This window comes from Anarrhichthys ocellatus, unplaced genomic scaffold (genome assembly GCF_004355925.1).
Source record: "Anarrhichthys ocellatus isolate YVR2014 unplaced genomic scaffold, GSC_Weel_1.0 scaffold1, whole genome shotgun sequence".
Taxonomy (NCBI): Eukaryota; Metazoa; Chordata; class Actinopteri; order Perciformes; family Anarhichadidae; genus Anarrhichthys; species Anarrhichthys ocellatus.
The window spans coordinates 5946577-5969520 of record NW_022280031.1 but is presented as its reverse complement, the minus strand read 5'-3'; the positions used below and the strand labels follow the sequence as shown (position 1 = coordinate 5969520).

The window sequence follows — 22944 nt, the reverse complement described above, 5'->3', positions numbered from 1 at the left end:
ACTGTACAGTGTGAGAATGGATTAGCATTACCACAGGTGAAAGACTATGCCATGGTATACACACCATGTAAATTCAGCTCCAGGTAAATGTTCCAGGCAGGTGTGACAACAACGGAATAACCAAACACCAAGGAGACAACTTCCTGAACCCAGTCACACCAGTCTGTCAAGTCAGACAGACGGGAAGTACCAGATAAGAAAGTTTTACTTTCACATTTGCCATTGCATATATATATATATATATATATATATATATATATATATATATATATATAGTGTAAGTCCACGCAATTAAGCAAAAAACACCACATATGCTAAGATAATGTATACCATATTGTCCCCAAAGGCAACATTTTGCTTGGGCATTTGGCAGCTTACAGCCTGCTTTCCTCCAATTCATATCATTTTAAATTGAGCTTTTAGTCAGAAAAAACAAAACACAACAAAACAGACGGGCACACAGTAATTCAGTTGACCAGAAACATAGATGAAAATAATGGTTTCTATGCAGCCATAATCACAATATCCCTCTCGGGAATAGTTGCCTGTTTACCATAACATCTCTAGATGGCAGTGCTGCATTACAATCTTCAGTAGTTACTGAATCACGTCCAAGGCCACGCAATGCATTCTGGTACTTGAAGTAAATACGGAAGCTGCTGTACGTAGTCGTTGGGATACTGACGTCACACTTAAAACTACACTTCCCTTCACGCCCGTACTGATTTGAATACCGTGCAGGGGTAGCTTTTTCCAATCGCTGATCTCAACTGAAGTTTCCTCTGTCGGCTTCACGAAGAGCCTGAAGAAACTCCTCGAAAATGACAAAAGTGTCGTCTCGGTTGAGCATCGTAGAAGTGTGCGGCGGGAAAATGCAAAGGGAACCAAACGCCATTTAAGTGCCAACAATGCGGCTCAAACAAAGACTGCAGTGATTTGTGGTCTTTGGTGGTTTTGTGTGCTGCTCTTGCTAGCTAAGGGCTTGGTCCCGTTACAGTTGTGTGAGTGTCGGCGGCTCACCAAGATGTCTATGGAGGAGGAATTCCCCGAAGCGGTACTGGTGACTGAGGCCGGGCCGCAGTGGCTTCGAGTAGAGGTCGAGCGTCTCACCCGGGAGCTCCGTGAGACGACCCATGAGAAGATCCAGGCGGCTGAGTACGGGCTGGCGGTTCTGGAGGAGAAACAGCTGCTCAAGCAGCGATTCGATGAGTTGGAGACCGAATACGAGACGGTTCGACATGAGCTGGATCAGCTGAAGGAGGTAACCTGAGGTCATAGCCACAGAGCCAGGCACTTTAAAATATGTAAAGTTAACCTAACGGTAATGGTATCGGTTTGAGAGTACCCGGCGTTCAACCTATCAAATAGTCCGTTAGCAGCATATAAACAGTTAAGATTTTGGTGCACCAACGGTCAACATTCTGTCCACTGCTGTGAACGTGTCAGTCAGAACCACACCGTCTGTAATCAGAACCATCGTAAGTCACTATCACGGGCCTGGTTCCTGGCAAGCTCAGCCATAACTTGGTATGACTTGAGCTCAAGCACTCAAACACCATAACAAGTGTCAGTGAGAGTGAACTGACGAGCTAATAATGGTGTCTGACATCGTTGTACGAAGTCTTTCATAAGGTCATGATGTGGCAGCCAAAAGCTATGCACAGTTTTCTAGGTAGTCGTGTGGTTTATCATTTATGTATTTTCTTCACATTGACGGATACATTTCTCTTTGGTCGCATGCCCGTACTTGCTCCTGGTATGTAAGGTTGAGGCCTTCAAATTAGATGTCTGCAGCTGCAGCAGTATGTCAAATTTAGATGCCTATGTGGCCAACCAGCTGTTTAGTTTATTGGGTTTAAAAGTAACAGGAAGGGTCAGGCTCTTATGGAGAGTTGTTTTAACTTCTAATACTGGATATGTATCGCAGGTATCCGTGATTCAATTCTTCCTAGTCATCATTTTAATTTCACATATCCAAAATAAAAACATTGCACATGTCAATAATGTAATTTTGAATATCCAAGAAACATTGTGACTTGTAAAACTGTCATTACAGATATCTACAATTAGAATTATGACAATGCAATGTCAAAATGGCTCATTTCAGTTATGACCACAGTATATGGTTCTGACTAGTAATAATTGGATTGTAGATCGCTGACATGTTTGTTTTTTATTAGTAAGAACTCTATTGCATATATCCAGAATGTGCATTCCAGATATCAGAAATGCAGTTATGAATATCAGAATATTGATAGCCAAATATACATCATTAGCAAGAGTCAGAGATGTCCTTTTCCCTAGAAAGAATGACGTTGTGATATGTAAAATAACAGTTCTTGATAGGAAAAAAGTAATTGTGGATATCTGAAATGTCCTTTTGATAGGAAGATAGGACACGGTAGGAAGACACTTATACTTTTTAAAGATTTAAACATATCTTAAATTGAATTTCGACAAGTACAATTAAAGTTATAGATATGATTAAATAATACTTTTACTGGTGAGGATGTTATTGTAGATATCTTTAATTACCATTCTTACTAGTAAGGATACAACTTTTGACTTGGAGAAATGCTTTTATGGAGATTTAAATAAAATCTGAATCTTGAGAAAGATAATATCCCTCTGGTATTTTTATAACTCTCCTATCCTGATCTCCTTTATGTATTAATTCTGTTCGTTAGAGACATTTCTAACCCACAACTCCAACAGAACTAGTCTCTGGTTTCCCACCAGCTACACCTTTTGGGGATTTGTCAACGTGGTTGGGTCACTGAAGCAGTTAGAAGAGACCTTGGTTCACATGGCAAGGAGGTGTTCATCGTTCATCAACACCATCAAAGTCAGCTGCCTGAGCCTAGTTTTACCCAACTCCAAAGAAGAAGTGATATTAGCTCCTGGGATCCGAACTCGTGGGGGAGTTTGACTGTATTTCAAGAGAGAGAAGTTGGTGTTTCCTCTTCTGCTCAGTTTAGTCAGAGTCGTACAGACAGTTTATGAAATTTAAGAGGAACTGCATCCTAAGGCATTGCCACACTACATTATTATTATTATTATTATTATTAATGGAATCGACAGAGTCCAGTCACTGTGACTCACTGTTGTTGTCATAGTCTTGGTATCTCATGATTCTGAGTGTTGCTTCTCTCTTTAGTCAGTGAGCTAATCATCCATCATCAGCACCCACAGTGTTTTAGGTTACAGATGTATTTCACATTACGACTGACCACTGCTCGTCATACACTTCCTTTTGTTTGACTGGAAACGTTTGAGGAATGCAAGGTGGGGTCAGGTGCTGGTGGGAAGGAGAGCGACAGCTCTGTGGTGGTTCCAGGGCTCTCTTGGACAGTAGATGTTGGCTCAGTGCTCGTTGGCTGGATGTCTCCAAGCCTTTTAGTCAGATGGCTGTGGGAATCTGACATCAGCCTGCTATCCTATTGAAACTATTGCTTTGACTCTGTCAATACCTCCGTTAGACCCTGCCTCACCTCTCTGCTATTGAAAGGCCTTTGTTGGACCAGAGGGTGAGTGTCTTTTAATGTCACCAGTTCCTGCTGCATCTTGGGGAGTTCTTTCGTGGGTATCATGGTCCAAAGTGACTGAAATATATATGCCAAAAATGCAGCAGCTTCTTAGATCAATTGCAAAATAGTATCTGACTATTTCAACGATGAGTTGTCTCAAGTCAGATTTCTAAGAATGTGGATTTGACATCAGCATCCTTCAGCTGGCTCCAGCTGGTCATGTGAGCATGATACATTCTGATTTATGCACTTCAAATGAAATTGGTGCGTACAATAGTCTGTTTTCATGCTCTGTTGGTGTGTAAGATGAACATTATGACATAAAACCAAATGTAGCAGCAGGGTAACACCGCACTGTACCGCTATAGGCGAAATGGACAGCCAGTAATAAATTCAGTTAATGACAGACGCTTTGTATTTTTGAAGAAACAGTTTGGGTAAAATAACCCTTCTCTATCGCCACCGTCTTTGGTTGTTCCGGCCATACTTGTGATTCTTAAAACAGGCCAGATATTACTCCTTGTTTAAAGAAGTATTCCCCTGATGTTTATTCCTTTTCTCTGTCCCCAGGCCTTTGGACAAGCTTATTCAGCCCACAGGAGGGTGGCAGCAGATGGGGAGAGCAGGGAAGAGTCACTGATGCTGGAGTCTGCCAGTAAGGAGGCTCTCCACCAGCAGAAGGTCCTGGAGCTGCAGAATGAGCTCCGACTGGCCAAAGGCTCCCTCACGAGCATACAAGCTGAGAACGATCGCCTGTCGTCCATCGCCCTGGAGATAAAAGAGGTGATCGTTAATGTATACAAGTATTAAAAAGCAGATTTACGATATACATGTTGTGCTCATTTGAATCAAATCTTAATTCAATTATGCTGGTCGAGTAGATTATTCGTTTTTTAGCCATTTCCTAAATCAAATGTTACTTTTTTGATAGTGCTAAAATGAGATTAGTTTACCTTTCTGTTTAAATGGAGGCCAGTATCAAAGCACTTCTGTGTTTGAAATGATATCCAAGAATTCAGTCTGTTACAATCAAAATAGTTTAGAAGAGAAGGTTAGTGGAGCTAACTGGAGTTAAGACTGACCTGGAGACCAGACCTGCTCTAGTGGTCTGGGTCACTTGTTTGTGCTTGTAGTGGGGGAGGGTCAGTTGGCGGGATTGCCATGAAACCAGCAGTAGAGATGATGTAATGGTCCAGTGTGAGTGACACAAAGGATGTCCTCCACCAGGGCTCTCTGTAGCGCCGGATTGGTAAGTGGACCCTGTCCTCCTTCCGTCGTTACACTTTCCTGCCAAAGTCTTGCCCCCCCTGTGGTATGTGAAACATGCTGACACACTGATCCTCATATCACTTGACCAGACGGTTGCAAGGATGTAGTTTGCACTGCCTGGGTCACTCAAAGACAGTTAGAATGTATGTTTAAGTACTTTTTTTTTTTTTCTCATGTATTCTCCCATAACATCTCCTTCTCCTCTACTCCTGTGTACAGAATTCCGAGCTGGCAGAGCTGCAGCGAGGTCAGCTGCGTGATGACATGAGAGAGTACAAGGTGCGAGAAGCTCGTCTGCTGCAGGACTACAGCGAGCTGGAGGAGGAGAACATCTCTCTTCAGAAACAAGTGTCCGTGCTGAGACAGACCCAGGTAAGACCAAGAAGATGGAGCATGAAACTCACTCTGTTACACATTTTCAACTGGGTGACGATCATGGAGGAAAAAAAGTCATGTTTATTTCTGTTTAAGCACCTTTTTGTGACTCAAACTACACACATTAGTTTTTCTACTATAACCACATTGTCATTGGGTCATGTAAGAAGGTGATTAGGCTCTTTGGTGAAATAAAGAAACACAAGTGGACATATCAATGCAGTAATCAAATTATTAACAGTTTGATTCATATTTTTGAACATTTGCTCAGGTGGAATTTGAAGGTCTAAAGCACGAGATCCACCGTCTGGAGGAGGACTCCCAGTGCCTTCACAGCCAGCAGGAGGAAGCCGCGCGTCTGAGAGAAATCGCTGAGCGACAGCTGACTGAGGCCTTAGAAACGATTAAAACGGAGCGTGAGCAGAAGGCCAGTCTTCGCAAGGAGCTCTCCCACTACATGACCATCGGCGGCTCTGTGTACAGCAGCTCTTTCAGTATCTCCTACGACAACCTAAAACTCCACGAGGAGCCAGACAACGACGATCTCATCAGAGGCTTTGAAAACGGCTTGGCCAAGATGGGTGAAGGCGATGGAGACAACAGAGCTGCTGTGAACAAGAGGGGAGGTGCTTTCGAGCCGGCTCCGGGCCTGGTGGACGACCTGCTGAGTGAGCTCAACATCTCTGAGATCCAGAAACTGAAACAGCAGCTTGTGCAGGTATGAAATACATGAGATGCTCTTTGACAATCCAGCTCCATTACTTGCTGAATGTTTGTCTGACTCCTTGTGTTCAACACATTCATTTAAAAGTCCATTCAACTCTCTACTAAAACACATCTGTGTATCACACGGCATCTGCGTGCACAGAAGCTTATTGTGCTAACTAACTATACGTGGGAGCATCTTTGAGTGTGCGCATACAGGCACTTGAGTAGGTATTGTGACTTGACCTAAACATACCCTCATGGTGGCAAAACAAAATGATTAGATTGAACATTATATCTATGTTACAACAACTTCTCAATTTGACGGAAGTATTGTAAAACATTTATACATAAGAGACTGTATCAAGTGTTGATCAGTGTAAATACATGTTATTGATCATCTATGGCCATATTAATTGTTTATGCATTTTTACATTAATTAAATGTGGACATTTTATGGAGGTATTTGCTGAAATCAATTTTGTGGAATTTGAGACAAACTGTCCTGAGAGAGAGAGAGAGAGAGAGAGAGAAGCTGTGCTGGCTTAGATTATAAAGGAGAGAAAGATACAATGTGTTCCAGCTGGCCAAAGGGCTGTTGCTGCTTTTATTTCATTCATTTTGTTGTTGATTAGGTGCTATAAATTTGGCCAAATGACTGAAAGTGCTTTTATGTTCACGTGCACTTTCATGTTAGGTGGAACGGGAGAAAGCTGTCCTGATCAACTCTCTCCAGGAGAACCAGAAGCACCTGGAACAGGCCTATGGGACCGTGTCTGAGCAGAAGGAAACGGTCAACAAGCTGACCGAGAACCTCACCGCGATGAGGAAACTTCAGGCCAGTAAGGAGCGCCAGTCTGCCCTCGACAGTGAAAAAGACAGGGACAGCCATGATGACGGAGACTACTACGAGCTGGACATCAACGGACCCGAGATCCTCCAGTGTAAATACACCGTGGCGGTATCCGAAGCTGGGGAGCTGAGGCAGGAGTTGAAGACTCTGAGGTCACAGTACGAGGAGTGTCGAACCCAGTATGAAGGTGAGCGAGCGCGGCTGGATAACGACATCCAGGAGTTGAGGTCAAAGTTGGCGTCCCTGGAGAAGATCAGCCACGTGGACAAAGCAGAGATGGCTCATCTGGAGAAGGAGCTCCGTCTGGTCAGCGAGGCGGCAGGAGAATCACTCGGCAGCCTCAATGTGGCACAGGATGAGCTCATAGTGTTCAGTGAAGAGCTGGCCAATCTCTACAACCATGTGTGCATGTGCAACAACGAGACCCCTAACCGTGTCATGCTCGACTACTACAAAGATGGAAAGGCCATAGTAAGAAAGGGGCACGAAGGGAAGGAGCACCAGTCTTCCATACTTCTCACTAACGGGCTGATCACTGAGACTGAACCTGGAAATTCCAGCAGCGCCTCAGTTGTGTCGGTCTCAGAGCACCGACCGGAACCCATGAACGTCTATAACCTCGTAGCCATCATCAGGGACCAGATCCGCCACCTGCAGCAGGCAGTGGACCGCACCACAGAGCTGTCACGCCAGAGACTTGCTAACCTGGAGCTGAGCACAGTGTTGGACAAGGACAAAGAGGCTTGCATGGGAGAGATCCTCAAACTGAAGTCCCTACTGAGCACCAAAAGGGAACAGATCGCCACTCTCAGAGCCGTGCTGAAGGCCAACAAACAGGTCAGAGGACCACTCTGTGTGTCTGTGTGTATGCATGGCTGCTGTTTCTCAAACTGACAAGTACAACAGTAAAGGGTAGTAGTCTTAAGCTAAAAATAACCGCTGAGTTTAGACTTGACAGAAGTGCACGGAATGAATGAATGAATGAATAATGAATGAATGAATGATTATATAAGATGCTATTCCTTTTAGACGGCTGAGGTTGCTCTGTCCAACCTGAAGAGTAAGTATCAGAGCGAGAAGGCCATGGTGACCGAGACAATAATGAAGCTCCGCAATGAACTGAAGGCTCTGAAAGAGGACGCCGCAACGTTCTCCTCTCTCCGAGCCATGTTTGCTACAAGGTAAGATCATACGTAACTGGTTCACATTTAATTCCTGACAAACGCACACATGAACCATCATGTGGCATCCTGGTGGCCAAGTGGTTCAGGGCTCGCACCATAATGCATGACAACTATTGTATCGTATGTGTAACAGGAAAGAGCAATGCTATTTCTTTATATCCTGCTAATTCTGCCTCTTTTCAACACATTTTCCTAATAATGAAAATAGAATTCAAACTATTTTATTGTCAGGGTGTATGTTTGTGACAGACGCAAAGCATTGTGGGGATTTCTGATGTAATACTTGTGCGAGTGAGAGAGCATTTTCCAGATGGGGGAGACGTCTTCCTCCCCCATCTGGAAAATGCTGTCAGGGAAATGGAGAAAACATGTGACAGTAGCAGCAGTTCAAGGCACATTGCTCCACCTGCTGGAAATAATGTGTATCTTCCCCCCCCCGCCCCCCCTCTCTCTCTCTCTCACTCTTTTCTCCACATCTCCCCTTTCTTTCCCTCAGGTGTGATGAGTACGTGACTCAGCTGGATGACATGCAGAGGCAGCTGATCGCTGCTGAGGATGAGAAGAAGACCCTGAATTCTCTGTTACGTATGTCCATCCAGCAGAAACTGGCCTTAACCCAGCGCCTGGAGGACTTGGAGTTTGACCACGAGCAGGAGCGCCGCAACAATGCCAAGGGCAAAACAAAGGCCAAGGGAGCCTCTTCCAGCCATCATGTAAGTCACAACTTGTACTGCAGAACCAGCTCTGAGCCACAGAACACCAGCGGAGGCACTGGGTTCTCATAGAAGGCTTTGTGTGGGCTTTTTAAACTTCTATATTTTAAGATTTCCATTTCTCTCAGGCTTTGCATACACTCATATTTTTTAACACAAAGATCTCCGTTTGTAGAGCCACTATATATGGCATACTAGTGTTATTACTATTTGATACGTTTGTGCTGTTGACAATACATGGTTGTGTTTACGATGTTAGACGAGTTGAGAGCTACTCCTTTCTTTTGTGCTATTCTTGGTCCTTTCCTAGTGTAAAAACAATCATACTTTAAATTTTAGTTTGAATTTCATGTTTTCACAGTAAAATAAATATAAAGAATCTATTCAGTTGGCAACAATCTCCTGATCGTGGAGTATAAATCTTTTCTTCTGTGTGGTATTTATATCATTATTTGGCCTTTCAAATTTGCTGTGATAAGTATAAGCCGGTATAATTCATTTGGAAATTGTTTGAGTTCTGTGCCGTGTTAGTGTGCCGGTGAGTGACCAACAAAATGTGATGTGAACAAGTGCTGAGTATTTTGAGCTGAAAAGCCTTTCTGAGGAGTTGGCCAAAAGAAGTTTTATTTTAGAATTTAATTTACCTCATTACACTTCTAAAAACCATTCATTTATATGTAATGTCAGTTCATGTTACAACTTTCTTTTTCTATCACTGATCCGAAACGGCTTGTGTGATACCGATTTTAATAATATTTATGAAAAACTGTGGCATTAATATGCTCAGTTTTCACTTCAATAATCATCTTTTTTTTTTTTTTAAAGACATAAGATACCATTCTCTACTTTTTTTTTCTATCAAATATATTCAGGATTAAAAAGGTTTATGTCGGCATACAAGAGTTGTGTAAAAAGTCAAAACTGTTTGAATGAAGTCTTTTGCTTCCTGCTTCCATCTACGTTTCCTAACTGCTACCTTCATGAATCTCATTTCAGTAATTAAGTGGGAATTTCAACAATCAATCTAATGTGATTTACTTCTTTTCCATTTGCAGTAAATCTATCATGCCAAGTGTCCTTAAGGAGGTTCGTCAGAGTGTCTGTGATCTGGTTCCTTCACTCTAATCATGGTCCAAATCATGTCTTCGCTAACACAAGAACATACACAACAGTATTTTCCAAGGGCCTTGTTTTAGAGTGCCAAAACAAATATGTAACTTTATGTTGAACATGCAGAAAGAATGACATCGCATCAGTTGCCAACTGCAGTCCACCACCACTATGCCAACAATATGCCCCACTATTGTTTTCGAACCAGCGGAAGAATCAAGATGCGTGTTCTGCTAATTACCCATTGCCTGTGTAATCCTGACTGTGCACTTTTTGTTTCTCACTTGCTCTTAGGTGATTCCTCTCATCATACTAATTGTTTTAAGTATTACATGATGCTTTTTTTACCGGATGTGCATGTTTATCTACCAGATTCTTGGTGATATTTTCAAGTGATTCAACATATTTGTATCCCTATTTATTTTATAGCAACACATCCAGAGAGTATGTAGTTATTTCACAACTTTCACTCACTGGTTGAAATCCAACAAAAGAGATGAATCCACTCGTCTACCGTAGTAGTGTTACTTTTGGCCTTAAATGTGTGGGTGCCTTTCTATCGGCCCAGAGACACTTTCAAAGTTATCAGTATTCTTGATGACCAATTCTCCTGTTTAGCTCATTCAAATAGTTCAATATATTATTTTCACTATATGACCCTGTGAATATGGAGCTTGAGTTTCAGGGTCTAACTACATGTTGTGTAATTGGGCTGCTCTTTTGTAGATATGGCAGAGCTGTTACAAACTCAAGTATGCTTGTTATGACTTAGGAAGAGTATTAATGCAAAGCTTATTTAAAGATGTTTAAGTTAAGGTCAGATGTTAATAGTATTCATAAACTTTATTAATGAAGGAGAGTTTTTAATGTAATTGTTTTAATACAACTTTTTTAAAACCTTTTGAGTCCTGAAATCTGCAAACAAAGCTGCAGTACCATTTTCTGTGCAATTTGCAAACATGGCAAGAAAAAGACAACTAAATGTGTATGCTATGTAAAAAAAATATTGTACATGTTGCTCACATACTTGGTCCTAATTGATTTTTTTTAAATGTTTTTACTATAACTGCAATTGTATTTATTTGACACTGTTCAGACTGCAGGATGTCGTCGTCCTTTTCATTTCATAAGGGAGTGTGAGCAGAGGTGGCTGGTCATAATATTGACGAGACTGAACTTGTGGTAAAACACTAGCATACTCATGGCTTTGGGCTACTGTCTCTGCTAATGGTTATGGCTGGTGAAGAAATAAATCTAACTTTCACAATAGCGTCATTGTTCTTTATGCATCAAAAATAAGGTAACTACCATTTCACAACATGTGTTTTTTTACAAGTGCTTTCTTCTTCCACTGTTGACAATATATTTTTGTTACCACAATGCTTAGTAACCTTTATTATGTGTCAGGAGTGAATACAATATTGATGTGGGTGGGTTTAGTAACGGCTGTACTATTGTCTATTTTTTGCCTTTGTATATTTTCTTCTGAAACATACATACAGACTAGTCAGCAGCTAAATATAAAGTACATCATTGTGCTTACAAACATCTCAATATATTTAAATAAAAATAGATACAATAGATGTATACCTCGAACTTATTGTTAAAAATGTGTACACAATAAGCTATTTATTTGTAACGTACATACACTTTTTGTTTGTTTAGTCTTGAATGAAACATGGATGATCAAATACTGTTAAAACATGCGTTTTTATTAGAGGAAGGTAAAAATGTGTTTGTAAAATATACCCATTTAAATTCTGAGATTCACAATAAAACAGATTGTTACGTTAATATTACATTATCATGTATGTGCCCCTAGTTACATATTCAAAACAAATTCCAGTTTGTCTGTATAAAACATAGTTTGTATTGGGCAATAATTAAATGAATGCATACTATGTTATTTCTTATATCTTTGCAATATTCATTTTCATTTCCGGTGAAAAGGATAGTAGATAGTTTTTTTCCCCCTTTTTTGAGAGACGTTTACGTAAGCCGCTCCCTGCCTACGCGGTGACGTCATGGGGCGTGTCCAAACAGAGGACAGAGGGGACTCCACAATGGGAGGTTTGTGTGTAGCGCTTTATCTTACCTTTTAGTTAGAGCTCTTTGTTAGCGTTAATATCTGCACATAACTTCCAAATAACGAACATTAACCACAGCGTTAACGACTTTAACGGTCGCCTCGCTTGGCCAATGACAATGTAACGTCTCAGTCCTGTTTGTGAAAAAGTTTCTCAGCAACACAACTGCCATTAGAAAGAGCCTTACTCTTCAAGTGGTTGTCAACCGACACGATAGCTGTCAACAGACGTTCCAAATCCCCCGTGTCCTCTCACTCTCCTGCCACTATAATGTCAAGTTCCCTGTCGGTGTCCTGTGTGGATACGTGTCGTCCCCTCCTCTAAAGGAAAAGGCGAGCCTGTTGTCAGCTGCTTGTGTTTGTAACGCTTGTTTCTAAACGTGTCTCTGTTATCGTGGACAGACAGTTTTCACGAGCAGCTGACGGAGGACAGCGCCTTCCTCAGAGCCGACCGGAGACTGGACACGGAGCTGGTGGACAAAGTCATCCTGCAGCTGAACAGAATCTACCCGCAGATCCTCTCCGACAAGGAGGCCACGAAAGTAAGTCCTCATACGAAGGTCTTCTCTGTCCTGGTCCCATGCAGGCAGAGGTGGAAGATATTAAAAACATACAGCAAAGTTTAATGCGACATATTATAAACGTGTTATGCGGCAGAATGACACAGTGTAATACTTTCGTCTTTTACTTTCCTATTATTACTGCTGTATCGACTTGTAAGCAGCATTAAATGGTGTAGCTGAATGTGCTGTAATGCAATATATATTGCATCATATTCCATGCATATATTTGCAAAATCTTAATCTCTAAAGTAAAGGTAACTATAGCGGTAATGTGATGGAGTAAGCAATGCATTATTTCCCCCTGAAGTGGAGTAAAAGAATGATTTGAATGAGATGCAAATGCTGTAGGAATGTACAAATATCTTACAATTGTTCTTCAACAAACATATTTAAAATGACGTGAGCAGATCTACTTAGTTATGTTGTATCATTGCATGTAAACATATATTTCTTCTCAAGCATCTGATTCATGTCACTAATGCATTCAGATCCGTGGGTCCTGTGGCCTGAACAGAGGCTGTGGTTAAGAACTGCCCCAAGAAATTCTGTCTCAGTTTTACAAGTTTCATGACAACATGATGAAACAACACTTTGATGTGAATACATGAAATCATTTATGAAGACGCTTCATTCTGTCATGTGCAAGCTGTGTAAGCAAGCACTCCAGGAAAGGGAATCCCATATCATCATATGATTGATAAGTCATATTTTAACTGTTGTTATTGTTCTCCAGTTCAGAAACTTGGACGTGCTCACGAGTGTTCGACTCGGTGAGCTCCTGGCGCACCTGCAGGGGAAAGGAGAGGAAGCCTGCAGGGAGTTCTACCGAGCTCTTCACCTGCATGTAGAGGAGGTGTACTACAGCTTGCCCACACGGCTCCGCCTCAGAGGTTTGTGTTCATTCATTATTTGGATATTACAAAATGGATTATACATATTTTGTTTTGTATTCTAGTATATTCTACATTTTAGTCAGCACACTAAAACCATCGGATCCAGATTCCTTAGATCCGCTGGCATGTCCACGTGTCTACCAACAGAGACATGTTCTGAACGACAGAGGTAAGACGTTCATTTAAAATAATGTCTGTTAATATATCTGCAACATTCAAACTGTAGAATAACCAGTAGATGATTTAACGATGACCTTAAAATAAGGAATAGTGATGAAAACCTTTTCCAGTCTAGAAGTGTGTCAGGTGGTTATTTAGCTCTGACACACACCAGATAGTTACATGTATGTTGTTATGCGTTCATCTCTCTCCAGGTCCCTTCTTCTTTCTGGGCTGTTTCGGCGTTGCAGTGGGAATGGCTTTAATCTATTACTACAGTGGTGAGTAGTTCTCCAGTTGTTTAACGTCACCTGACACTGCAAGTCAGATATTGTCAGATATTAACTTTAGTGCATGCATGTGTTTTGAAAATATAACTCCACTTAATGCTGTTGATTCAGAGTTACAAAGATGATGTGTTTGTCCTGTAGAGGCGAAAGTGACAGGAGGTAGCCGGGCCCTCGGGATGGCTGCTCTGGGTTTGAAGAGAAGAGCTCAGGAGGTTCTCATATGGTACACTGAAGACAGACTCCTGAAGTAAGAGGGCGACTCCTTCGCAACCAGGTGTTCCAGCAGTACTGCTCGTATGAATGCCATGTGTACCAAAGCACAGCACACTATATCTTTTCAGGAGTTGAATACTAATTTTGTACACAGTTGAACTGCATATATTTTTTTCGCGTGTGATCTAAATTTCTCAATTTGGAGACATTTAGAGATGGGGGTAAATTCAGATCTGCATTTGGCAATTTGCTCTTATTTCCTCATGTGTTGATATCTATTGAAGTGGATTAAAGGGACTGAATGCACTCGAGGGATGAACACAGTGAAAGCAAAAACAAGCTAATTAAGTGACATAAAACAGCTTTTACAAACCAATGGAAAAAGGAAATATTGACTGAACTCGTGATAAAAAAAGTTATTTTAATTGAAAAAATATTAACAATTGCAGGTACATTCTTGACCATATAGGATCTATTTTTCAGCACTTCAAAAAGCATAGCCTCCGTCTCATCAGGACATTTTGCCGGTATATATTTATTATCCTTAAATTCAAAAGCAACAACCTACATTGTGTGATCTGCCTTACACCTTGGTGCTGAGACTCATTACTTACATTTATTTTGGTAATGAAGAATTATACTTCCTTCTCTGCTCAGTTACCACTGATGTCAAGCATACTGAAATGCATTTCAATGTTCTCTCAGAAACAAAGATGACTGTCCACAGCAGTGTAATGAGAAGGTACTGTCACGAGCTCTTGATGGAACATAGCTGCCCTCTTGTGGCCAAAAGTGAACTTCTTCACCAAACTGCACAAATGTGCTGGCGTGTGGATTCATAAGAGATCCTTGTAATTCTGCTTCTCACGTGTGAACAAAAGAAAGATTATGTGACGAACAGCCAGAAACAAATCGAGCTGTGTCCATAGAATAATACTTTAGACGAGATTTGCAGCCACGTGGTTGCTTCTACCAATGATATCCCGCTCTACCAGTGCAGTGCATTGTGGGTAGAGTTACTACCCAAAGAAACGATACAATTATCAAGTTCAGGTTCATAAATATGAAGCACAGTCGCATACAAACTCGTTTCCAAGGACCCATTCAACAGCTGTGTTTAATAAATATATTTATTTTTTACAACCCGAAAGTTACACCATAAGTGAAACCAAGGCGGTCAGCTCCGTGTATATATACTTGATAGGGCGGCGTGTTATAGCGTGTTGTATGAAAGGAGAGAAGGTTAGCACTCCCCTTGACAAGGATGGAATTGGCCCTCGTGGCCATCAACACACATACGGTTAAGGCACTGCCACTTACGTTGTGGCATCTCTGACCATATTTTTCAATCGTACGTCTTTGACTTTCTGTAAACAATGCCTTACAATACCACGTCTGCTCTTCTTCCCGTTTACTAAAAGACCGGAATCATGCATGAGTCATTTCCTGTGTCCTTGTTTCTGGGTCAGGATGGCAACTTTTATTTTTCCTTTTGGCCTGATCTCACAGAGTAGCACTATGTTTATAAATCCCGTCATCTTCTTTTGTTTCTTCTTCTTTTACGCCTTTTTTAAATACAACGTCTGGCAGAAATGTATTTACCTCAATCAGGCAGATACAATTTGATGGTATTTCTCAAACTGTATAAACAATTTATTGTCTCTGAACAACAGAGAGACGGGTCTCTGAACACACACTAACTCTTATGATGGTGCTTTGTTAAACTGTATTTCTTTGAAAAGATGTATTCAACTTGCATGGCTTTTCTTGTTATTCTTGTACTCAACTATTTTGATATTTTATAAGGAAATATTGATAATTGATTTCTGATGCTTATCAATGAATGTCTACTCATTGAGTCCAGTGCCTGAAAGTTTGTCACATTCTGTGTTTGGTGTAAAAAATGCCTTACATTTTGTAAAACTGAGACTTTTTTCTTTGTACAATACAAAAAAAAAATGCATTATAAGAATAAACAAGACAACAAACACATCTTATCACTTCTGTAGATTTATTTATAAATGTCATTTAAAATATTCAGTGTGTAATACAAGATCATCGTAGTAAAAGCTTTAAAAAATATTTGGTCCTTAAAAAAAAGTGACATACACTATATACGTCAATGCACAAACACTTGAAGACATAAGCTAATATATATATACGGGCATATCCCTTTAAACATTACACAATAGACTTTGCATATCATTTAAAAAAACAAAGCATGTAAAGTCCACTTCATTGATTGTTTGAGGTTTTTTAACAGTGTAAACAAAACATTTGCGCCCACAATAAAGCTGTTAAATCATCTTGTGCCATCAGAGCAGCAGCACGCTCAGATGGCTCCTGGTGCTCTCATTAATAAGAATGTCATTTGGATTATGCTGTGGTGATGTTTATTATTTTTTTATAAAGATGTAGGTATACATTAAATGACAGATACTCACACATTTCAGAGTAACAATAGAACGTCTTTTTCCCAGGAAACATTAGTATACTGCTCCTGATATGTTTGTTTTGTAAGTAAAGTCATGTATTTGCATCAGTAACCTGAGCATGATAAGAGGTAACACCCTGCTGGTTTACCACATGAAATAAAAACTGACCGTACATTTGTCCATAGCCATGGTTAGAGAAGCCTGGGAGGTTGAATCACATAAAAAACACGTGCACCTGTGATGCCATTTAGTTGGTGAATAAATATCCTGTTCATTTGCATAAATAAAGTGGAAGTCCATCTTTGCTAGGTCGATCAGCAGGAGAGTGAGGCGAAGGGTGATCAAGAGCTCGGGTTGGGTCGCTGGACTCCAAACGCTGTGATGAAGACATTGACCACGACTATGACAAAGACGAAGGCCGTGGAGACATTCTCCAGGATGTTCAGCTTGTAGTGCGTGCTTTCATCGTTCAGGTTCCACTTAACTGACGAAACAGAAATCAAACATGAAGGCATTATTGAGGTTTGCCAAGTCAGTAGGAGTGCCCTCCTCTCCACCATGGCACACATCTTCCTGTCAGATTAGCAGTGAGGTAATCATTACTGAGCAGATATAAACTAGCAGCATCTGACAGCGCTGCCCTCAGGTGGTAATTAGCTTTTCTCTCCGTCAGCATTCAGATCTGTAGTTTTTACTTGCCATCTTTGACTTGGCAAATCTCCAATGACATTTTCCCCAAAGTTAAGAGAGCACTTTAAAATTGGAAACGGCTGAAGGCAGAGACATTTCCTCCTGCTGTGGCTCTCTAAACTCTAAGCTCTCTGTCACAATAGTGTTCTCTGTTAGAATAAGATAAGAATACAAGGGAAGAGGGAGCACCCCACTGTGGGAATACAAACTTCTGCTCCAAAGTTTATGAGCCCAAATACGCTTAAATAACATGTTATTCTTGTGAAATGAAGCGCATGAATGATTTCAAGGCCTTTGGTTGTTAATCACCCTTTGTAAATTAGGATGTTTATACATTTATCAAGTTCTCAATTTCTGCATAAATGATATTGACACAAAGACTGAGAACAAAATGGAAGATCTGCTTTCGTGAGCATCTGAATACCAATTAAAAGCAGTTGTCAGTTCCCATAATGTGCATGACACGGAAGTTACACATGCACACACACGTTACAGGTTTTTTTTGCCCTGCTTTTGGCTGTCACAGCACGCCAAAAAGTTACACATGTGACTTAATGAGGCTGTGTGCGTGTGTGATTTCAGTGTCTCTCAAAAAGGTTTGGATACTGAGTTTCACACTCGGTTGTCTGCACAGAATTCAAATATACTTTTACACAATGTTGCAGTCGAAGACACTAACACTTTTAGAGTGCAGCAGAAACAAAACATAACACATAATATATGTATATATTTTGGTATCACTGTAAATCTTCTCGTTTGTGAATGCTAAAGTTTGCCGAACGGATTCCACACTTACCTATGAAGATGAGCAGAACTCCCACTATGATTTGTAGGATGAGGGACATGCTAATGAGAGTGATGAGGGGCACATAGAAGGTGAAACCCGATCCTTGCTCCATTACAACCTTCAGCTGTGAGGCATTGGCCATCAGCAGAGCGATATCCAGCATGCTCTCTGCTGCACTCTTCTTATTGGCATAATGGTTCATGTTCAGAGGCCCCTGTTGCCTCCTCCGGGGGCCCTGCAGCGGGACCTGAACACAAACACAAACCCTGACATCAGAATGACACATAAGTGACGGGTAGAGATACCTCAAAAAGCCTGGTCAGGTATATCTCTTATATTTATTCTAATAATGGGTCAATTACGGTAATGAGGTAGTGTCTCGGGTATCTTTTAAACTCAACAGCCCTCATTTAAATAAATACATGTAAAAAAAAGAAAATAGAGGGGGCGCTCGGAGAGAGCAGATCTCCGCCCATGCCATGCCCTATCTCACAATGTCACCAACGTGAAAAATAATTTGCATTGGCTCTTCCTCGGCCCATGTTTCCCCCTTCCACCAAACATGACCTCTGTTACAGAGGTCATGAACCCTCTCTGTCAGTGTACTGCTGTGATAGAAATAAAAACTGTGATCTTTTTTTTAACTTTCACAACTGTGACACCAAATCAGCAAATGCACCTACTTTTACACCTACGAAATGAAAGCACGGGGGAAATGAAAGCACTCCGCTGCTGCCGTCACATTGGATTCCATGTAAACATGTGAACGTCTGGAAAGTATGATTTCCCCTTCTTACGAAATGTGTAGCTGGATGGGGGATTTTTTTTCAGCCTGTAAAATCTCACACTTGTCATTTCAATTTACAGAAGTGTGTCAGCAGCACAAACGGGGACTTTTTCATCAAAACTAACATCGTAACCAACACAATACGTATGTAAATACCCACATGACAATAAATCATAAGTGAAATCAGCATGACAACACTAAGACCCAGATTTGTGCAATCCCAGTATTTTTGTTTGCTATGAAAGCTATTATTGGAAGTGAAAGTGTCCGGTGGCTTATTGCAAAGTGGAACACCCACTCGGAAGGTCACCGAGTTGGTTTCAGTCCAAAGCTGAACAATAATTTGTCATGCCACAGTCTTGGTTTCAGGCTGACCAGGTCACACAACTGAAACCGGCCTCCACCCAAATGTGTTGGAAAACGTGAGGGATTTACGCTTATGAACGTCTTTCAAATGCACCAAACATACAGCGAGCACATGTGAAGCATGCACTTATAACAATAATCAAGCGTAATATTATTAAATACGCTATGCAATAAGCAGTGGTGTGGAAAGTCAGAGGAAGCAGAAATTCATGTGCCATTAACACTCAAGTGGACTGACTAATTTATTCAGGAAGAGGAGGTTGAGGAATCTGTTTCCTTCCTTTTTGTAGAACCGCAAAGAAATACGTTTTGTTTGTTGTGCAGGAGAAATGAGTCTGTGGTCATTTAAAAACACATTTTAAATATTACATCACAGGAAACCAAGGGTTACTGCCGAGACCTCTAATTCTCTTCATATGAGTTCAGGTCAGTGCTCAGGGTTTCATCTGGGTGGAGTGTCGTTTAGAGCAACCAACAGTACCGGCCCTTGAGGTTCAACTCAAAGCGTTCCCGTGTCTTCACCTCTGAAAACCTGCCAAGCCAAAGAGGAAACAGGTGCTCTTGTGTAAACCAGCAGACGAGTGTCAGGGTCACTAGCTGTCGCTCACTCGCTGCCACGACTTCTTTTTCTTTGTTTTCGTAGCTGCCTTCTGACCACAGGGCTCCCTATGCGTCCCGTGTTTTCCAAGGAGTGGTGATCTCTCTTTGACTTTCCTTTTCCAACATCTTTATCATTTTTTTCCTCATGTGCCATGTGGTTTTTGAGAAGCCCCCAGATATTATATGTGATATTGAGTTCAACAAGTAATCTTGACTTGATGTCTTCTTGATTCCCTGGGAGGCTTGCTGCCCCAGAGAAGTTACTGGTAATGTTTAAAATATAACACAATATTGCCAATATTCATTTCAGCATTAAAGGTTATAGAAGCTCTGAAACAAGTAAGCGGGAAAGTAGTTATTATTTCTAAGTATCTATATATGTCATTTTTGGGTTAATCTATAAGGGTTAGTGTTTTAAAAGAAAGAAAAAAAGCCGACCACATGTTCCCAGAACCCAAGATGACATCTTTAAATCGCTTACATCCAACTAACAATCAAAGTGCCAAAGATATTCCATTTAAAATGATATGAAAAAAAGAGTTAAAAGAGAGAATAAGTTAAAAATATATATACAATAATTTCAATAAAAGCACTTCAACAATTAAAGTAGTTGCAGATTCATTTTGTTTTGTTTTAAGTGAGTCCAGTGACAAAATTTACAACCACTTCCCATTTAAAGTTTTGTTAAATGAACACAAAATGTACTTTGTTACATTGTATCACATTCATAGATAACTTGTCATGCATCAAATACCAGGTCTTTAGGGGGAAGACTGCGATCTACACAGAGCCGTATTGTTGAGGGGCTTTTAGGCGTGTGGTTTCATTCCTGAATGTGACCACGATACAACGAGCACAGTTTAAACCTTTAAACTCAAATCATCCATGATTTGGGTCACTGGCTGAGTTCACTCCTGGATTCTTCAACAGATCAATGACTGTAGGAACTAACTGACACTCACCTCGTCTATTATTAAGTGTAAACTGAGCCACAGCAGAGGACAGCAGAGGCACAGACTACAAACACAAATTACATTGTAATCCAGTGAGACGCTGCTAACCGGTCAAATTGCCGTAATGACTGTAAAACACTATTATGATGTGTTGAATGGATGGTGGGAGAGATGCATGAAAACCAAGCCGCCATGTATATTGTGTACCAGACAACTATCTCAAAACGTTACTCGTGTTTCTGAGGGGTTTAGCCTCAACTGAGCTGTACGGGACATTAGTGGTATCTCCACACCAGTGAGCAGGAAGCATGCCCTTTGAAACGGGCACTAGTGCTGCCTTCACTTACCTCCGCCCCGCCGCTTCGGTCTGGATGGCCGTTCATCTCCAAGTTTTCTGTAGCCATCCTGTTAGTAACCGCGTAATATCCCGAATCGGTTGGTATATTCATATATAGTGTGAGCTTTAAAAGAGTCGGTGGTCCAGCCGGCGGGCACGGGTACAATAGTAAAATAATATTATAAAAAAAAAACTGCAGTGTCGACAGAGGGGAGAAAAGCTCCAGGCTACCGCCCCTCCAACTTGGGAGCGAAACGTCCTCAAAAAAATGTGGGTTGTTAGGAGAAGTTTGAGCCGGGGAGGCTGCTCACTAGCGATCCTGTCTGCGGGGTTATGAGTACCTACAGCTGAACTGAAGCCCTGATGTAATGGGTGCGCTAAGCAGTGCTTTCACTTAGACTGTAGTCCAGTTGGCTGTTAGTCATCATCGACTGGAAAGACTGCGAAGGGAACGTAACTCGTTACTGCAGTCCTGCGTATTAGTGCGGTACTGCATGCCACAGGCTCAACTCTTTGGCACGCCACAGTTTGTCATAACTTGATTAAACCCAAATTTGTTTTACGATATCCGCCATGTAAACGTACCATCAAGTGATAGTAAAGATGTTACAACTACATTGTTTCACAGAGCCGTCTACAAGAAAGCAAATGTAATTTAAGTGTATGCTTTGGTAGTGCATATTACAAAAAAATAAATGTAACCAATAAAACATTGGAGTTCTCCAAGGCCCCTGGGGATCTCCCAGCAGTAACACCAACACTAATTGGATTTAGTGGAACATAATAAAAAATAAATAAATAGATTACAACATGAATTTGGCATAGTTAAGATATTCATCTCTACACCAATGGCAATTCAAAGTTCTTACTTGAAAACCAGGTGTTATTTATAGAGATTAAGCAATTATACCAGAGATCATTTTATTTCTGTACCATGTGATGAATGGTAAGAATACTGGATGTTAGCATAACCATCAGGGCCCCCCCCCCCCCCCACATCTATTTTAAGGGAAGGTGACAAAGCAATAAAACAGCAGCATGGTCAATGTCTTAACTGAAAAGTCTATACCCACTAAAACACATGCAGCCATGTGTTTCATCAGGTAATGAGACTGAGGATGGCCAGTCAGCAGTGATGTTTTATTAGAATTAGCAGAAATAAAGGCTCTGCTTACCTTTGAATTTAGTGGCCACTGATGTTCTGAGATGGAGACTGAACCAGCCAGGCTCTGGTCCAGGCAGAAGTTCTTCAAATCCTCCTGCAACTGGCTGGCCAAAATGTCTTGGAAAAGAAGTTCAGACCAGGCCAGTTGATGAAGTAACTACTGATCCCCAACTCTAATCTTATTCTATACTTAATAGCTATTGTGTCCTGATGATCTTTGAAGAACGCACTGGAATCAGAGTTCGATGCAACAGAGTTTATTCTTCAAGCAAAGACAAAGCAACAAATAGTATTCATCCTTTTCCACATATGCGCAGCTAAATTGTGACTGAGAATAAACTCATTGGGATGTTGAATCATCTACAATTGCAATGTTGTGAATGCAAATCCTCCATCGTTGAGCATTTCACTGCTTGTCAAATGCTGCCTGCTCCATATTGGTGCAGTTTTAATCCAGAGTATTCCATACCACTGATAATCTATTACAATTGATAGGTTACATATAAGCTGAAAGTCAAATAAGCTTAAAAAATACCGTATGCAGGCTTTTAAAAGTCGTATTTATTTACTTCACATAGGCTAACTCACATGGAATCATGTCAAATAGGCGCACACGATGTGCAACGTGTAAGTATAAATATAAAAGTATAAATGATACAAAAAATACCTTTCTCATACAGTAATATAGCTCTGGAAAAATTGAAAACACTGTATGCACTGGGTTTTTTTTTGGAGAATTTACTGGCGAAAGCATTTCATATTCTTAATAAATCGACTGAAGGAGTCCTATTCATCATCAGCCTCCTTGCACACATTCATTGTGGTTGAGTATAGGCTGTGATTAAGATGGGGTCCTGTGTGGGTTATCCAGCAGCCCACAATTC

General features: G+C 40.9%; 3 protein-coding genes and 1 non-coding gene across 5 annotated transcripts; 3 read left to right on the top strand and 1 right to left on the bottom strand.

Annotated features, from left to right (window-relative positions):
* The first annotated feature begins 764 nt into the window (after window positions 1-764).
* On the top strand, window positions 765-11005 carry bicd2 (bicaudal D homolog 2 (Drosophila)). The gene is made up of 8 exons (XM_031847370.1): window positions 765-1261; window positions 4098-4310; window positions 5016-5168; window positions 5443-5889; window positions 6574-7566; window positions 7759-7910; window positions 8410-8626; window positions 9682-11005. Exons 1-8 carry the CDS (start codon window positions 1025-1027, stop codon window positions 9682-9684), a joined length of 2415 nt encoding a protein of 804 aa, XP_031703230.1. The 5' UTR covers window positions 765-1024; the 3' UTR covers window positions 9685-11005.
* Window positions 11006-11099: 94 nt separating this feature from the next.
* On the top strand, window positions 11100-15925 carry card19 (caspase recruitment domain family, member 19). Of its 2 annotated transcripts, none has more exons than XM_031847392.1 (6): window positions 11100-11806; window positions 12225-12364; window positions 13119-13275; window positions 13385-13447; window positions 13653-13718; window positions 13869-15925. In XM_031847392.1, exons 1-6 carry the CDS (start codon window positions 11761-11763, stop codon window positions 13976-13978), a joined length of 582 nt encoding a protein of 193 aa, XP_031703252.1. In that variant the 5' UTR covers window positions 11100-11760; the 3' UTR covers window positions 13979-15925. The 2 variants fall into 2 exon arrangements, with proteins under 2 accessions (XP_031703252.1, XP_031703244.1); XM_031847384.1 differs by having other exon boundaries at window positions 13358-13447.
* On the top strand, window positions 15161-15288 carry LOC116388183 (U6atac minor spliceosomal RNA). Its single transcript, XR_004213066.1, has one exon. It is a non-coding gene; the product is annotated as a U6atac minor spliceosomal RNA (small nuclear RNA).
* ninj1 (ninjurin 1) lies at window positions 15920-21242 on the bottom strand. The gene is made up of 3 exons (XM_031847405.1): window positions 20906-21242; window positions 17862-18099; window positions 15920-16859 (listed from the first exon to the last, which is right to left on the bottom strand). Exons 1-3 carry the CDS (start codon window positions 21005-21007, stop codon window positions 16717-16719), a joined length of 483 nt encoding a protein of 160 aa, XP_031703265.1. The 5' UTR covers window positions 21008-21242; the 3' UTR covers window positions 15920-16716.
* Between the last annotated feature and the right edge of the window lie 1702 nt (window positions 21243-22944).

Bases quoted from the DNA above. Each gene is read 5' to 3' on its own strand.
- ninj1 (XM_031847405.1), bottom strand. From the start codon at position 21,007: ATGAATATACCAACCGATTCGGGATATTACGCGGTTACTAACAGGATG. The intron at 18,100-20,905 runs GTAAGTGAAGGC...GTTTGTGTTCAG, and splicing joins ACCGAAGCGGCGGGGCGGAG to GTCCCGCTGCAGGGCCCCCG. The intron at 16,860-17,861 runs GTAAGTGTGGAA...CTGTTTCGTCAG, and splicing joins AGTTCTGCTCATCTTCATAG to TTAAGTGGAACCTGAACGAT.
- bicd2 (XM_031847370.1), top strand. From the start codon at position 1,025: ATGTCTATGGAGGAGGAATTCCCCGAAGCGGTACTGGTGACTGAGGCC. The intron at 7,567-7,758 runs GTCAGAGGACCA...TATTCCTTTTAG, and splicing joins TGCTGAAGGCCAACAAACAG to ACGGCTGAGGTTGCTCTGTC. The intron at 7,911-8,409 runs GTAAGATCATAC...TCTTTCCCTCAG, and splicing joins CGAGCCATGTTTGCTACAAG to GTGTGATGAGTACGTGACTC.
- card19 (XM_031847384.1), top strand. From the start codon at position 11,761: ATGGGGCGTGTCCAAACAGAGGACAGAGGGGACTCCACAATGGGAG. The intron at 11,807-12,224 runs GTTTGTGTGTAG...TATCGTGGACAG, and splicing joins AGGGGACTCCACAATGGGAG to ACAGTTTTCACGAGCAGCTG. The intron at 13,276-13,357 runs GTTTGTGTTCAT...TCTACATTTTAG, and splicing joins CACACGGCTCCGCCTCAGAG to TCAGCACACTAAAACCATCG.